Genomic DNA, 17,060 nt, shown 5'->3' with positions numbered 1-17,060 from the left:
GCACCAAAAAATGCTTCTCATCAAGAATCAAAAATTCATTCTCAAAAATAATGAAAAGAAATAGAAAAAAAAACTAAAAATGTATTTTTTGTCTTTTTTATTATTCACTTCCAATGAGGGGAAAAAAGAAAGACAGATCTAACAAAGGAGAAAATGAAGTTTTACTCTTTTCCTTCTTTTCTCACTCTTTTCCTTCCCTTTTTTAAAATTCTTTATATTTTGGTGTCTAGACTTTATTGGCAGTGTTTCTTCGAATATTCCTCATTATCATTTCAAATGATTCAAGAAGGGGTGGTAGGTTTTATTGGTTGGCTTTTTTGTTATATTTCATTGTTTAAATTTAACTTGCAGTTAAATCCTTCCAACCCCCCTGCATTAATCTCGGTTTTTATTTATTTACTTCCAAGGGTAAGATAAAGAGGCCATAAAGAATTTTACCAACAGCTTCAATAGCTTTGAAACTTTCTTTGGGTGATTTAATGGTAGAATCTTTCTTCACGTTGCTTAGATCGTAGCCAAGGCAGAAGAGAAGTTTCAAAGCCCAATCATATTCCAACAGAGGCACCACAATATCCTTACCAATATCTTTCTTCATTAGACTGCAACTGAACTGTAAAGAAACAAAAACAGACAACAATAAATATCATTTAGTTACCCAATTGTATTAATGTCCACTCTAACACACACATCATCCACTCTTTTTCATCTTCCAGACTCAATTTCTTCCACCAAAGCAAAGGAACCTCTATGTGATTGTTTGAACTGCTAGAAATAATAGCCTGTTCCAGCATTGATATCTATATGGCACCCCGTTACGCCCTGCTAGGCTAAGATATTCTCCCGTGTTTTTTTTATCTTTTCACTCATTCATTCATTCATTATTAATAAGCATTATTTACTAATGTCTACTTCTGTAAGCTAATTATTCAAATTGACTCTTCAATATATAACTTCCTAATCTCTCTCTCTTTCTCTCTCAGCCTTAGTTTTCTCCTTAATTCTTCATGTTTAACTCTTCTTCCCTCCAAGTTGTTTCTAAGTTGGCTACATATTTTTTTTTTTCATACTATCTCTTAAATTAACCCTTGCTTGTTCATGGTGTGCCTGCCCATTCCCACCCAACCACCAATACTGGATATCTCTTTTCTCTCACCGGAAACCCCCTCTCTCACTGGGATTTCACCTCCTTCCTCTCCCTCTTTCCTGGGACAAATGCAACTAGTTTAGCCACCCACCTACTTAATCTAACACTGGCATATTGATATTCATATTTACTTTTGTCTATACTTATATCTGCAGCACCAGTAATGCTTAAATTTATGATGTTCATAAACTCCATGACAAGAGCTTGTGCTTTTGTCAGATTCGTCAGTCTTAACGCCAATGAGACACACAAAGAGGTTGAAACATCATGATGACTCAAAGTCCCCTTACACCAGTGAATTCAATGAGTTATGAACACACATTGCCAAAAGGGAGCTGTTCTCTGATGACGAAAAACAACAACCATCAGATATTCACATTTGAATCTGCCAAAACGTTGATCATCATAGAATGAATACATAAGATATGGTTCAGATTTTTACTGCTCAGCATGCACTCTCAGAAATTATTATGTTTAACAAACATCAACAACTAATGTGTCAGCCAATTCCTGTAAATAAGACAGCACTGATTTGAAAGTTACCTGACATCAGTGAATCACGTAAAGGAGTGGTTCCCAACCCTTTTATTTAAATGAGTTTTCCCACAACCCCCTTTTAATATGCTTATTTGAAATTTTGAATTTAGTTCACGGACCCCCAGTATTACATTTGCGAACCACCAGTGGTCCGCGGACCCCATGTTGGGAACTACTGGCCTAAAGGACTGAAGTGCTCTCTAGTGCCAAAACACGACAACGATCAGACGTTCACATTTAAATCTGTCAAGAATGTTATATTTAAGGGGGGATAACTCCAAATTTAGTGGAATTATTTCCCATGGTTCACCATTAAATATATAAAACGTATTTCTGGTATTTATTATAAGATTATATTTTTTTCTGTGATTGTTTCTTACATTTTATGCGCGGGGAATGATGGGGGGAGGGGAGATTCTGATATACTAGATTTTTTTATATATTTTTACATCTTAATGTTTAACTTTGTCTTTAAAATATTTTAAACCAGTTTTTGTGTCCTGAGATAACATACATACATACATATACTTACAGAAAATTAAGGGTTTTTTTTTTATTTTTAAAACATTTTATATTTTTAAAGTTTCTTTTTTTAGCATTCTTTTGGGAATGCAATAGGATTCCTGTGTGTATTTTTTTTTTATGTTTGATTGTTTTGAATACATCTTTAAATATATATTTGCAGGAACAGCTAAAATCAAAAATTTTTATAGTTTAATAAGTGAAGCCAGAAACGGTTACCTGTTCAGCAGACTGATGCCAAGCAATGTATTGAAGTTAAGAATGAAGTGGAATTAGAATGTATTTTCATCAGTCAGACAAACTGTGCTTTGTACAGGAGTCCAAGACAATTAACTGACCTTATCAGTCAATAAATAGGCACAGTTGCAAAACCGACAAAGGAAACAATTAATTGGAACATATCTTTCATGCCTCAATCAAATTTTACCTTTAGTTCTAAAAGCAGGATCTTGTAATTTTTATCTGCTGCTTGTTTATACATACCAACACCAGTTTCCAAACAGTGTGGGGAGGTGGACAAACACTGACACAAAGATACATACACATTTATAAACAATTATAAAATAAGGGCAAAAGAAAAAAATTTCTATGTTGGTATGCTGAGAAATAGACTTTAAATCGTCAATCACAACATACAATATGCATTACCATGAATACACGTTCTGTGGAAATCAAGGAAAGCAAGATGACGGAATTTTTTTTTTAATTCATTATTTCTGCATCGAATGATTTCAGGATTAATCCAATGGATTTTTCCACTCATCAACAGAGAATATGAAATACTTACAAGCACCCATGGAAAAAAGCGGAAGCAAAAGTCATGAGTACACATAAGTACCCCAAATATATCTAAATATAAATTCCGTAGCAAGCCTCAACACACATGTAATCAGTCAGGAACCAGACATGTACATATATGACAGGCTTCTTTCGGTTTCCATCTGTCAAATCCACTCACAAGGCTTTGGTCAGCCTGAGGCTATAGTAGAAGACAATTGCCCAAGGTGCCACACAGTGGGGCTGAACCCAGAACCATGTGGTTGGGAAGCAAGCTTCTTACCATACAGCCACACCTGGTCAACTACCTTAATGTACCATTGCATAGAGCTCTGCATAGTGTAACAAACAAACAAAAGAAGAGACTGGAACGTGAGATATAGAGACTCATATCGGACTAACACAGTACTCTTGCTGGATCCATGGATGGTACCCAGATATTTCACTGCCTCTCCATCGTAATTTTAGCAGAAGTAGATGGAGCTATTCAGCAACAATATCAGCAACAACCAAACTATTTGGCTGTTTTTCTTTCTTTCTTGTAGAATCAGCTCTAAAATAAAAACTGTACACAGATGTATATTGGGCAATTAAACTGAGCTTGCGAAGACCCGTTGAGTCAAGAAGTGAAGTCATTGTTGTGGCTGATGACAGTACCGCCTGATTGGCATCCGTGCTGGTGGCACGTAAAAAGCACCATTCGAGTATGATCGTTGCTAGTGCCGCCTGACTGGCAAGTAAAAAGCACCAGTCAAGCGTGGTTGATACCAGTACCACCTGACTGGCCCTCGTACTATTGGCACATAAAAAGCACCTGCTACACTCTCAGAGTGGTTGGCATTAGGAAGGGCATCCATCTGTAGAAACCTTGCCAAATCAGATTGGAGCCTGGTGCAGCCTCCCGGCTTGCCAGTCCTCAGTCAAACTGTCCAACCCATGCCAGCATGGAAAGCGGACGTTAAACGACAACAATGATGATGATGTTTAAATCTCTACTAATACAGCTCTTTTTTGAGGCTAAAACAGGTATCAGAGAGAATCTGCTGACAAATGTACAGAGTCTCTACCACTTTAGAGTCAATTGAGAAACTGGTAAATGTCTTATTAGAATGCAGTTCCTGGCACAAATCTGCCAGTGATCCTATCTCTAACAAGATTGATGACAATAACAATATAAATAACAATCATAGAAATAATAACATTAATCCTTTCCACTATAAACACAAAACCTGAAATTCTAGGGAGAGAGGGATAGTTGATTAGATTGACCCCAGCACACCACTGGTACTTATTTAATCAACACCAAAAGAGTGAAAGGCAAAGTCGACCTCAGCAGAATTTGAACTCAGAATGTAAAGACAGCATTTGTTCTGACATGCTACCGGCTGCCAGCTCACCGCAACAATAAAAAAAAAAAAAACAGAAACATCATAAAAACTCCAAATTGAATTCACAGATATTAACAAAGGTTCGAAATGTTATAAAAGCAAACACTTACCACTTTCAGGAAAGATGAGACCACATGGCGAGTGCTAGAACAATCTGTGATTGCAACGATTTCATCATTAGAAAGAAATGACATCAGCTCCAGGTAATAGAGGGCACATCCAAGCATATGTTGATCAAGGCCATCAACGCTAGTTTCCTCACCATACTGTTCAAAGAAATTTTAAAAGAATCAATGAAAATAATGACACAAGAAGACCCATCAGGCCAAATAAAATTGCTGTCGTGGCAGATACCGGTGTCACGCAAATGGCACCTGTGGCAGTGGCACGTAAAAACACCCATTACACTCTTGGAGTGGTTGGCATTAAGATGGGCATCCAGCCGTAGAAACCATGCCAAATCAGATTGGAACCTGGTGCAGCCTTCCATCTAGCCAGCCCTGGTCAAACTGTCCAACCCATGCCAGCATGGACAATGGGTGCTAAATTATGATGATGTCTGGGTTTACATCTAGAATGATTTTTTTTGAAGAAAACAATATTCTATTGAAACAATCTCAATATGTTGCCAATACTTATTTTGGAAATCAAACTTCGACATTTGAATGAAGAGTATTAAAAAAAAAAGGACTGATGTTAGACTAAGGTGCCATCACCATTCTGCCAACTCACCATTCTAAAAAAAATCATCATGGCACTCTGTCGGTTACGACGACAAGGGTTCCAGTTGATCTGATCAACGGAACAGCCTGATCATGAAATTAACATGCAAGTGGCTGAGTATTCCACAGACACATGTACCCTTAATGTAGTTCTCAGGGAGATTCAACATGACACAGAGTGTGACAAGGCTGGCCCCTTTGAAATACAAGTACAACAGAAACAGGAAGAAAGAGTGAAAGTTGTGGTGGAAGAGTACAGCAGGGTTCGCCACCATCCTCTGCTGGAGCCTAGTGGAGCTTTAGGTGTTTTCGCTCAATAAACACTCACAACGCAGTCTGGGAATCGAAACCGCGATCCTACGACTGCAAGTTCGCTGCCCTAACCACTGGACTATTGCGCCTCCACATTATGTCATAAAGCCCTGCTGTTCCGTTAGGAGGTAAGAGATACAATATTTTAGTTTCCTATTCTGGCAGAAGAGCAGTAATTACAGGGGAGGGGTTGTTCCCAGTGTTCAGCTGGTACACATTTTACTGACCCCAAAAGGACAAAAGGCAAAGTCAACCTCAGCAAAATTTGAAGCAAGGACATAAATATAGAAAAAACGCCACTAATCGTCTGGCATGCTAACGATTCTGCCAACTTGCTGCCTTAATATAACAACATGGTGCCATGAGCTCTGTGTCTTTGGGGAATTTTAATCATAAACATTTTTAAAATAACAGAAAGACTATTATTTCAGAATGAACAGGTTCAAGCAACACAATGACAAGAATAAAAATTAGGACTTACTTTAAAGTTTACATTAATTAATTTGAAAAACCTTGAGGCTGCTTTAAAGCCATCATCTCCAATGAACGACCAGAATTTATCATCCCATGGCAGTTTTTCATGTTCATGAGAATGAATGACATGAAGCTGAAATGAACAAGTTTCCAGGTGAAAATCAAACCAATAACACAAAATGATAACTATAATGAAATTATTGTATGGCATCATAGAACTGGAAACGGATGGATATTATCATTAACACCAAACAAAGTATGGAAACTTTGAAAAGTTCAGATTACTAAACTATGTTTAAAACATGTCTGCCCCAGCATGGCCACAGTTCAATGAGTGAAACTAATAAAATAGTAAAAAAATAAATTCAAACTTGTTCAAATATTCTTGAGGCATATGTTTATATCACAGAGAAAATTGCTCATTTTAGACACAAAGGTGTTAACGGTATAAGGTGTGTTTAACACCTTGGTGTCTAAAGTGAGAAGTTTTCTCCATTCCAAAATACAGTGAATGGCTCTCTTATGGGTTGGAATATGCCTCAAGAATACTTGAACTAGCAACAAGTTTATATTTATACACATCACTGCTTAGCACTGTCCCTGCCCTAATAAAAGAAGAGTCTTATTGCAGAATGAATCCACATGACAGGCTTTCAACAGATTCCGCTGAGGAATATCAACTGATACATCTTAAACTTGAGATTAGAATTTTGCAGAGAGTGTCTGGTGTTTGTTCCTAACCAATAGATTCCTGCTTAGTTATGGGAGACAACTTCATTCAAACCATTTCATTTTCAGTTTAAAATCTTCATGTTCAAAATGTGATTCATAAGGATGGTTGTTAGTTGAGTTCCTTAGGTAGACAGAGTACAGTCACATGACAAGGTATTTCAAACCCCACCCACCAAGCCTCTCCTATATTTCTCTCCATCATTTGCTACAGTCACCTCATCCTGCCCACTCACTCAGTCCAAACCTCTCTATCACCTCACCTATTCTCACCACCCGCCCCCATGTCCCTCAAGGGCATGTCCCAACATACCTTCACCACAATTATCTCTTATTATTGCTCTCTTTATCTTACTCTCCATCTCATTTTCCTTTGTCTGTCCAAGGGGGGAGTATCCATGTATCTACTCTACAGCAAGACATCTCTATCTGTGCCCCAGCTTTACCTTAAATCTCTCAACTGGCACAAAGCCACACCCCGTCAATACTACTTCCCCCTCACAATTGTGGGGTTTTTGTCCTGCAAGGTGCTTGGAGACCCTGTCGGTGCTGGTGCCATGTAAAATGCACTGGTGTTGGTGCCTTATAAAAAGCACCCAGTACACTCTGTAAAGTGGTTGGCATTAGGAAGAGCAACCAGTTGCAAAAACCATGCCAAACCAGACATGGAACCTAATTCCACTCCTGGCCTTACCAGCTCCGGTCAAACCAGCCAACAAATGCCAGCATGGAAAATGCAAATAAAATGATAAAAGTAACGAGTAAAAAATATTATGATGTCGGTCATCCAGTACCTTAGCAACTTGGTCGTTTTGTTTAAAAACACAGGAAAATAAATAATTATGTTTATTAGTAAAAGTTTGTGTAATATTAAAAAAAAAAAAGAATTGAGCAAAAACATTTACTGAACTATGCACTAATTTGAGGCCATGTGGGAAGATGAGTGGAGGCATAATGTCGCCATCACTAGTGATCACTCCAAACACCATGATGTTGACTGGATGTTTTGATTTTTATCACTCTAAGTACATGTTTTAGGGACACGGCAAGCCAACAGTTGTTCTGTGTGTTCACCATTTGATCCTGGCAGAAATTGTTCTTGTCTGAGAAAAACCAAAGCATGTTCAGTTGGAGGAGATGCTTGAGTTTGTTGAAAAGCTTCGTAGTGCAGTCTTTCCTCTTGTCCTTGATGGCTTGGGATAAGAATTGGCCCTTTCTCATCTTGTACGAGGAATACTGAAAGTCTTCAGGCTCCACCTGCCTCATAAGAAACTCAGATTTTTCCTATGTCCCTGGCAATGGACCTGATTGACTTGGAGGGATTGTTGTCAATCATGGCCGGGATCTTACCAACAAATTCAGGAGTTCTTTTCTTATCAGAACAACCAGAATGAGTTTTCTGAGCTGCCGTACCTTCATAGTCACTATAAGACTCCTCCAACTCTTTGCAAATCCTCTGCACTGCCTCAGACTGACACCCAAACACTCTGAAATGTTCATATTGGAGCTTCCAGCATGAATGCCAAGCAGTACAGCATGTTGTTTCCAAATTTCTGGCAAAGTGAATTACGTCATGGTGCTGTTTTTCTCACAGATGGTGCCCAACTGACCCTACCATACTGTTTAGTTGACAACATCAAAAACAAACAATGCACATGCGTGAAATTAAAAGTATAAAATTGCAGCCATTTACCCAGCACACTCTGTATATATATGTGTGTGTGTGTGTGTGTTTGTGAACATATACACATATGGTTGTATATATATATCATCATCATCATTTATATAATATACATGTGAACATGTGCGTGTACGTAATCTGATATGTGAGTGTATGGATACACGCACATACACACACACACACACACACACACACACATGCACATTAACTGCAGTATTGCAGAAATTGAAACTGCACATCATCTGCACTAACTCCAAACATTTAACGTTATTCTTCTTGTCTAATGATGAGGAGAGATTTAAATGCTTTTCTTCTACTTCAAACTCACACAAACTTCAAAAACACAATGCATTGTGAGAAACAGGATATGTTATATTTAACCCTTCAATCAACAGGATTTGGCCATTCTTCAAATCTAATTTAAAAGTGGCACCTAAAAAAAGGACGGCATTATTGCAATTAGAAATATTAGGTTCTTACCCAGTGCACAAGCCACTCAAACAGAGCGGAATATCGAATGCAGTCAACCAAAGAATCTGTTAGCTCCGTCTTGTTTTTGCCTGCAGCAACTTCTTCAGGAGGGTAGAAAAGAGCTGGAATTCAGAAGTTAGAACCAATGTGAATATTTTTGAAAAGAAATAACAGTAAAACAACCAGTATTTTTAATGGTTCGATTAATGTCAACATTCCTTGTAATATCACTGAAAGGAAAACACGGTGATAGAGAAGATATTTGGTAGAATTAATGGTGAAAATATGTTGGCAGATATAGGAGGGAAATGGTTTGCATATATGGCTAAGTGATAAGCAGAAAAAAAAAGAATTAGGTTGTGAATGACATGGTTCTCGTTTCAATCCCATGGCACAGCACTTTAAACAAGTGTTTTCCAACATAGACTTTGGTTGACCAATGCCTTGTACAGGGAAATTTGATGGAAAAAGTGCACATTGTGTGTGTGTGTGTGTGTGTGTGTGTGTGTGTGTGTGTGTGTGTGTCTTGACATTCTTTTCTATTATAGGCACAAGGCCTGAAATTGGGGGGGAGGGGCAGTCGATTAGATTGACACCAGTATACATAATTTTGAATTTTCTTAAATATTATTCACCTTCAAGGAAGGAAATGACCAAGTAATACAGATTTAGATGTTAATGAAGATAAAACTGAGGACTCTACTTGAAAAGTCTTTGCTGTGCTTGAAGAGTTCTACTTAAACCTCATCATCGTTCTAACTTACAGACAGTTATGAATTGTCAGAAACAGGATATGCGTAGTCACCTCACCAGTTTCAATCATAATGGTTTGGCATTTTGACAAGATGTCTCATGTAAAACAATACATGACAACAAGCATATTGTTACATTTAGAATATCTAATACAATAACTGCTCTTATTTTCAGAATTTTTATTCTTTTATTTAACACATAAAGCATAACGGGCCACGATTGTGGCCATCAGGTACAGGTCAACAGGCCACTTTCATGGCCCAGATAGATGCATTTAATTTATGGGCGTTTGTTGGGATCTAATGTCATTCAAACACTCTGATACCCCAACTTACCACCATTATATACTAAGATATTTAAACTATTTTTTGTTTTTTATGTGTGCATGGTAGTCTCATTTCTATAAAATGTGTTCAGCAGGCCATGCCATGTAAGTGCAAATCCCAGCACTTTATGAGTTAAACAATAACTTGGGTTTAATTTTTTTTAAAGAAATGCATGTGTGGTAAGTAGCTTGCTTACGAACCACATGGTTCCGGGTTCAGTCCCACTACGTGGCACCCTGGGCAAGTGTCTTTTACTATAGAATTGGGCAGACCAGAGCCTTGTGAGTTGATTTGGCAGATGGAAATTGAAAGAAGCCAGTCATATATTTGTGTGTGTATGGAGGCGCAATGGCCCAGTGGTTAGGGCAACGGACTCGCGGTCATAGGATCGCAGTTTCGATTCCCAGACTGGGCATTCGAGTGTAGTTGTTGCAAGTACTACCTGACTGGCCCTTGTGCTGGTGGCACATGAAAAGCACCCGCTACACTCTTGGAGTGGTTGGCATTAGGAAAGGTATCCAGCTGTAGAAAACCTGTCAGATCAGATTGGAGCTTGGTACACCCTCCTGGCTTGCCAGCACTCAGTCAAACCGTCCAACCCATGCCAGCATGGAAAGTGGACATTAAACGACGATGATGATAATGATTTCTTTATTGATTAATTATAATTTTTTTTCTAATGACCCTAATATATAAACAAATTAAAGACAACAAATTTTGCAAATTTTAACCAGGCCATTAATATATAATTTTAGTTCATAAGCTTATAGAGCAACAACCAGTTGTTTATCAGCAGTATACCTTCTACCCCACCCACAGCACAAATATTTTCTTACAGTCTATTAGCCAAACGTAATTAACATTCTTAACCCTTTTGATACCAACCTGCCTGAAACCGCTTCTGGCTCTGAGTACAAATGTCTTGTTTTCATAAGTTTTGTATTAAAATCCTCCACCAAACCTCAGTCACAATTTATGTTCCTAATACTAGCTTAATAATAACTAAGTTATTTTACTAAATTCTTTGTTATATTTAAAGTAATTGAAAGAAACACAGAACATTTCAAAATAAATACAGTGACGAAAGGGTTAAACAGTTAAACACTGTAGAACCACGGCGACAGACTCGTTCTTAAATTTCTTCAATAATCCTTCTCCACCCTACATAACAGAATCGACAGATCAAATGTCAAGTCTATTCAGACAGCTACTGTCAGGCCTTTGGTTACTAAACCACTCTCTGTGTCATAGAAAACACAAGGCTTATCAGATGAAGTGAAAGCAACCTGTCTACAAGTTTGAGATCCTTCAATGGCTTTGTTGTTCTTATCTATATCGTGTGCAACAACATTATATTGAAGAATGGGGATTATAATGATATTATAATTACATTTTGCTTAGCATGATTCAACAGCAGCCAGTTGCCAACCTGTTAATCACATCTACTGATATACAAGGAATAAATTTAGTGGAATACTAATCATTGTTAGTACTCAAGTTTATATGAAAATCTCTCTCTCACAAAAAACTTCAAAACATAACCTAGATTATAACACATTACTCAACAGATAGTCATGCAGACATTGGCTCAGGAATGAAATTTGCTTAGCAAATGCAAACCCAGGTCCAAAACTTTTTACAAACAAGGAATTATTGTGTTGCTTTTTTACTTTTGTTCTTTGAAAAGAAACCTAACTTCAAGCTAATTTTTACAGATCTGCCACACTGTTTTCTGAACTTGAAAAAACTAAGTAGGGGTACAAATCTTGATTTTGCACCTCCAAAATATTTTAGGAGGTGCACTCGAACTCCCTGCACCTCCTGTTCCCCAGCCCATGCATGCAGACAAACAGAAGGATATAGATGCACACACATCTATACACTGGTATATACACTGGTACATGCTAGTAAAGGATATACACCCAGATTTAGATAATCACTTTATAATACAAATAAACATTAAAAAGCACCTCTTGAGTGTTGGGTCTCATGGAAGCAAAGTGGCTGAGCTCCTTTTGAGTGTTGGGGTTCATGGAGGCAATGACCGAGACCATCGGCATTATGTCATGCTTGAGAACACGACCCATCAAGTCAAATAAAATCACAGTCGTGGCAGATACAGGTGTCATGCAAATGGTACCTGTGCCAGTGGCACATAAAAGTACCCATTACACTCTTGGAATGGTTGGTGTTAGGAAGGGCATCCAGCCGTAGAAACCAGGTCAAATCAGACTGGAGTCTGGTGCAGCCTTCCAGCTGGCCAGCCCTGGTCAAACTGTCCAACCCATACCAGCATGGACAATGGACGCTAAATGATGATGATACATACCGAAAGAATCACAAATACACATGGAGTTTAGTGAGTATATGACATTAACCTGTGAATTATTGAGATTTATTCAAAAATATGAAGAGAGAGGGTGTGTGTGTGTTCAAATCAAACTATCAATATAAAAGATTCACTCCCAGACAGTGATTATGACAGACTCAGACAATTCCAACCAAAATGTCAAACTTGTGTTGGACAAGTTTTAAATTATTTTAATTTTATTAAACATGATAATTTGTTTAACTCTGTTAAAGCATAACAAAAAGGATTCTAACAGAAAAGATGCCAAACAAACAAAAACAATGGTCTTCAGTTCTTCTCTCATTATGTTATTTACCTTCAATACCTGCAGCAAACATGTGATGCATGTCAAATATTCTGTCCACCTGGCTATTTTGAGTTAGAGATGACCAACTCATTAGGATTCCAGGTCAACAGTTCATATGCCATTAGATGACTGCACCAATGTTCTTAACCAAGACATTTAAACCTCATTGAGTCTGTTGATCAAACTACAACAGAACTACTGCAACACTGTAATTAGAATGATTATTGTATAATTAACAAATGTTTTGTTGCATTGCAGTGTTGAGCCTAAATCAGTCATTCTCAGACTGGCAAAGACTGACCCCTTCCTCTGCACTGGCTCCCCACCTCTCTCTCCTTCCTCCTCTTATTAACGTGGAAACAAAACAGAATTTGCATCAGTATAATTCTTCTTTCTTTGCCTTTGTGTTGGACATCTTTAAGATTATTTTAATTTTATTAAACATGATCATTTGTTTACCCCTGTTTTACAGCCCCAGTGGAGGGGACTGGTTCCACTACTTTACTGAGCAATGGGGAAAAGTAACAAAATCAAATCCTTGATAATCCTGTAGGTCAGTGGTTCTCAACCATTTTTTACCAATGGAACTCTTTGGTTCCCATTTTACTCTGCTGGTCCCTCATAGACATTTCATGTTTAAAAAAAAAATCTTAATGTATTTTGATAATGAAATATTATAAGGAATTGTATTTAAAAAATCAAAATATTTTGAATAGAAAAATGATCAGTTTATTTTAACCCCAAAATCTGATATGGACCCTCCAAGGTCCAAGGGACACCAGTTGAGAACCACTGCTGTAGATGAAAAAAAATCTACAAATCTACTAAGTTACCAATCTTTTCTATGCATAAAAAATGTAAAGAATATAAGCATAAATGAATAATTACTTTTCTCGGCGCCTTTACTGCACAAGTCAACTACATCAAAGCCACCTTTGTCGTTCTCGGTCATACAAACTCCAATGGTGCCATCAGGGTGGATTTTCAACTCAACTATATTGTAGGCCAAGTTTGTTTTGCCAACAATATCCACAGTTTCAGAGTTCTTCTTTGATCCTTTTTCTTCAACATCAACATCGACTATCTCCTTTTTCTAAAAAGAAACAAAAATGAAAAACTTTGCCATTATCCTTTTTAAAAACAAAAAAAAAAACTATTTAGTTTTAGAAAAATTATGCAAAAATATTTGTAATGTTTAATGAACAAGTTTAATGATATGCTGTGAAAGACCAAAAAAAAAACGAAATGAATTTGTATTTTATTTCCAAATCATTGAATTACGTCCATTATATAGTAACAAAAGATACAGAGAGTATGTGCTCAGACTGGGCCAAGAATCTGAAATCCAATGTTGAACAAAGGGATATGGAATCAATGATAATAAGAGCTGACCACAGGTAATGCATCAGTTGAGCTAATGAAAGTAATAAAAGATGGACAGGTAGTGGCAAAGGTATTGATCATTGATAACATAGTTATGCAGAAATAAATATAAAAGTAAATAAATTTAGCAGAAAAATTGGGATATCAGGAAATTAAAAGCTCAGCATAACTCTTTCTTGATACACACATACATACGTGTGTGTGTGTGTGTGTGTGTGTGTGTGTGTGTGTGTAATACAATAATTAATATACTTAATTCCTCATTCATATATATATATATATATATATATATATGTACATCCCAGACTGTGTCCTCATCTTGAATCCATCACGGAGACTATCTGTTCAAGTGTTGTGTCAAGAATAAAAAGTTGTCTCTGTAAAGCAGACACAACCGTCTCATTCTCCCCAAATTCAATGGTGTCTTTAGAGATTTCTAAGGTTGATAATAAAACAGGGACCAGTCAAATACTTGGGATTGATTAAATTCCCTGACATTTTTGATTTTGTTAATTTGAGGTTTTTTTGATTTGAGAGTTTGGTAGAATTGGAATACATTAGTTCTGTAAATGTTTAGTTTGGACAACTTACAAATAAAATTTTAAAAAAGAGTTATCTGTTTTTCACGGTAATTTATCAAACTAATCTACTTCATGAGCAAAAGCAAGCCCTTCATCTTGACCATAGGATGGTGGCACCATTAAGCTATTCAAGCTCGTGTATTTTACTACTAAAATCAATATGCCAGCCAGGTTCAGCAATTCCATGGCTCGGACAATTAAAAAGTGGACTTCCTACATAAGTCACTTCACTGACCACTTCAGTGACATGGGAAAAATGATTTGGCTGATGAGAGTTTTCATCACATTCAAAGTTGTCGAACATATCAACAAGACCTTGATATTTTGGTTGGTGCCTTTAAACAACCTCAATGCTCTTTATCTCTGAGAAAATACCAACAATACACAAGAGAAAGATTGAAGTTGCTTCTATAGCTGTGTGAAAACATCAAGTGTTTGTCCCTCCCCAACAACGCTTGACATGCGATGCTGGTGTGTTTATGTCCTTGTGACTTAGTGGTTCAGCAAAAAGAGACCAATAGAATAAGTACTGGGCTTACAAAGAATAAGTCCTGGGGTCGATTTGCCCAACTAAAAGGTGGTGCTTCAGCATGGCCACAGTCAAATGACTGAAACAATTAAAAGAATAAAAGAATCAAAGAATAAACTATTTTTCTTTGTTTATATTATTATTATTATTATTTTCTTCCAGTTTCAGAAAACCAGTCTTAAGAAGAATGCTCAGGCAAAGATTGTTTGGTAATGAAATCCAAAATCAATATATATATATTTACTTCTTGTATCCTTTTTAAGACAGTCCTATTCTTTGAACCTTCTTGAAACAAACAACTCGGTTTCAAAGTTCTTAATTCCATCGAAACAAAGAAGAATTTGTTACTTTGTCAAAAACAATACTCACCACATCGGTCTTGATTTTACCATCCTCCGACAGAGTGCTTTGTTTGGCAATTTTCATATCCGATACAGGGTAGACTACACCTGTTATGACACAAAGAACTTCATGAGATTTCTTCTTCATTCGCTTTACAATGCAATTTTCAAAATCTATATACCTGAAACAAGAAAAAAAAATTGGTTAGACACAACCAAATGGCTTTGGAAATAGTTTCCTGAAAGAATCTGAAGTGGGGAATATTGCTAAATATTTCACAGGATGGGAAGAGGGGTGAAGGTGGGGTTATGTGTTGATTCTAAGAAGAATACACATTGGTTTCTTCTTGCCTTCCCCATGTCCATGAATGGATTTGAGCTTAACACTGCAACAAGGGAGCCTTTACATGATTGCTTGACCTGCTAGAAATAGTAGCCAACTCTTCCTTAAAACAACCTTGTCAACTTAAAAAAAGAATATATTAGATAATATAGTCTAGGATAAAGCATACTGTTTGGAAAAAAAAAAAGACATGATGATCATGGCTGGAATGCCTTTCACTGTATATCTGTTTAATCAAGACTGACAAGCTATTAGTTACATTAACCCTTTCACGACCAACCTGGCTGAAACCAACTCTGGCTCTGAGTACAAATGTCACATTTTTGAAGATGATTGTCGGTTTCTGTAAAAAAATTTAATTTTTTTAAATGGGGGGGGGATCTTTTGAAGTTGGCGCGAAAGAGACAGAGAGAGCGCAATCGTATGAGTGAAGTTCTTTTAAAGTTGGCGTGAAGCGGAAGAATTGATGTGTGCGTGTGTGTGTGTGTGTGAGTGTGTATGTGTGTGTGTGTTTGATAGGGTGTGCGAGACAGAATGTGTGATATGTATATGAATTGCTTTTGTGAGTGTGTGTGAAGAGACAGAGTAATGTTGATGGAGTGTGTATATATGAGAGAGAGAGAGAGAAAGATAGAAAAAGAGAGATAAGTGAAATTTTTTTTATCCAGTTTTTGTAGTGAGTGAATGTGTGAGTGATTGACAGAGTTAAAGCGAGAGAGAGGTTATGTAAATATGCATGTATGAATGGCTTCAGTAACACAAACACACACGCATGCAGGTTGTTATGTATGTATGTATACATAGATGTATGTATCTATGTATGGCCAAGAGAGAGTTAACTGAAATTTTGTTATTCACTTTTTGTAGTGAGTGAATGTGTGACTGACAGAGAAAGGGAGGGAGAGGTTATGTATGTATGTATGAATGGCTTTGGCTGACTCATCCTGTACTCCCCTTGTTGCTAGCGAAATGGTATATGCCGGCTGTGTGAGCAACTGGTTATTTTAATGGCAGGGAAATTCCAGTAGAAAAAGTTTTAATCGATTTTCTCGGTAACTATGGGGGCTAGGAAAAAATACAAACCGCATTCCAATCTATGCACCCGTCTCCACATGTGTGCCATTTACACATGAATCCACCCAGCCGTTTGGCTGTGAACCTCAAGATAAGAAAAAATACAATGATCGCCCACGTCTAATTTATATCATAGAAGAATAATAATAATAATAATAATATGACAATAAAAGAATGAATGAGACCTCGATATTATGTAAAATGGAGGAATTTATCTAGAAATATAATATGTGACAACTAGTTGTTTATTATGACAACCAACTAGTTGTGACGTATATTTATTTATATATATATATATATATATATATATATATAT

General features: G+C 37.0%; 1 protein-coding gene across 1 annotated transcript in view; it reads right to left on the bottom strand.

The window, feature by feature from the left end:
* Positions 1 to 82: 82 nt before the first annotated feature.
* The window catches only part of LOC106884239 (uncharacterized), a 58,766-nt gene continuing 41,788 nt past the window's right edge, over positions 83 to 17,060 (bottom strand). Inside the window, exons 2-7 of the mRNA XM_014935503.2 lie at positions 15,356 to 15,509; positions 13,382 to 13,586; positions 8,767 to 8,879; positions 5,884 to 6,009; positions 4,479 to 4,634; positions 83 to 610 (exon numbers count right to left, since the gene is read on the bottom strand). Of these exons, the coding sequence (XP_014790989.1) occupies positions 389 to 610; positions 4,479 to 4,634; positions 5,884 to 6,009; positions 8,767 to 8,879; positions 13,382 to 13,586; positions 15,356 to 15,509 (976 nt within the window). The 3' untranslated portion in view covers positions 83 to 388. The remainder of the gene's footprint in view (positions 611 to 4,478; positions 4,635 to 5,883; positions 6,010 to 8,766; positions 8,880 to 13,381; positions 13,587 to 15,355; positions 15,510 to 17,060) is intronic.

This window comes from Octopus bimaculoides, chromosome 2, assembly GCF_001194135.2.
Source record: "Octopus bimaculoides isolate UCB-OBI-ISO-001 chromosome 2, ASM119413v2, whole genome shotgun sequence".
NCBI lineage: Eukaryota > Metazoa > Mollusca > Cephalopoda > Octopoda > Octopodidae > Octopus > Octopus bimaculoides.
Note: the sequence above shows the minus strand (reverse complement) of the source record. Positions and strands in the feature narration are given on the sequence as shown.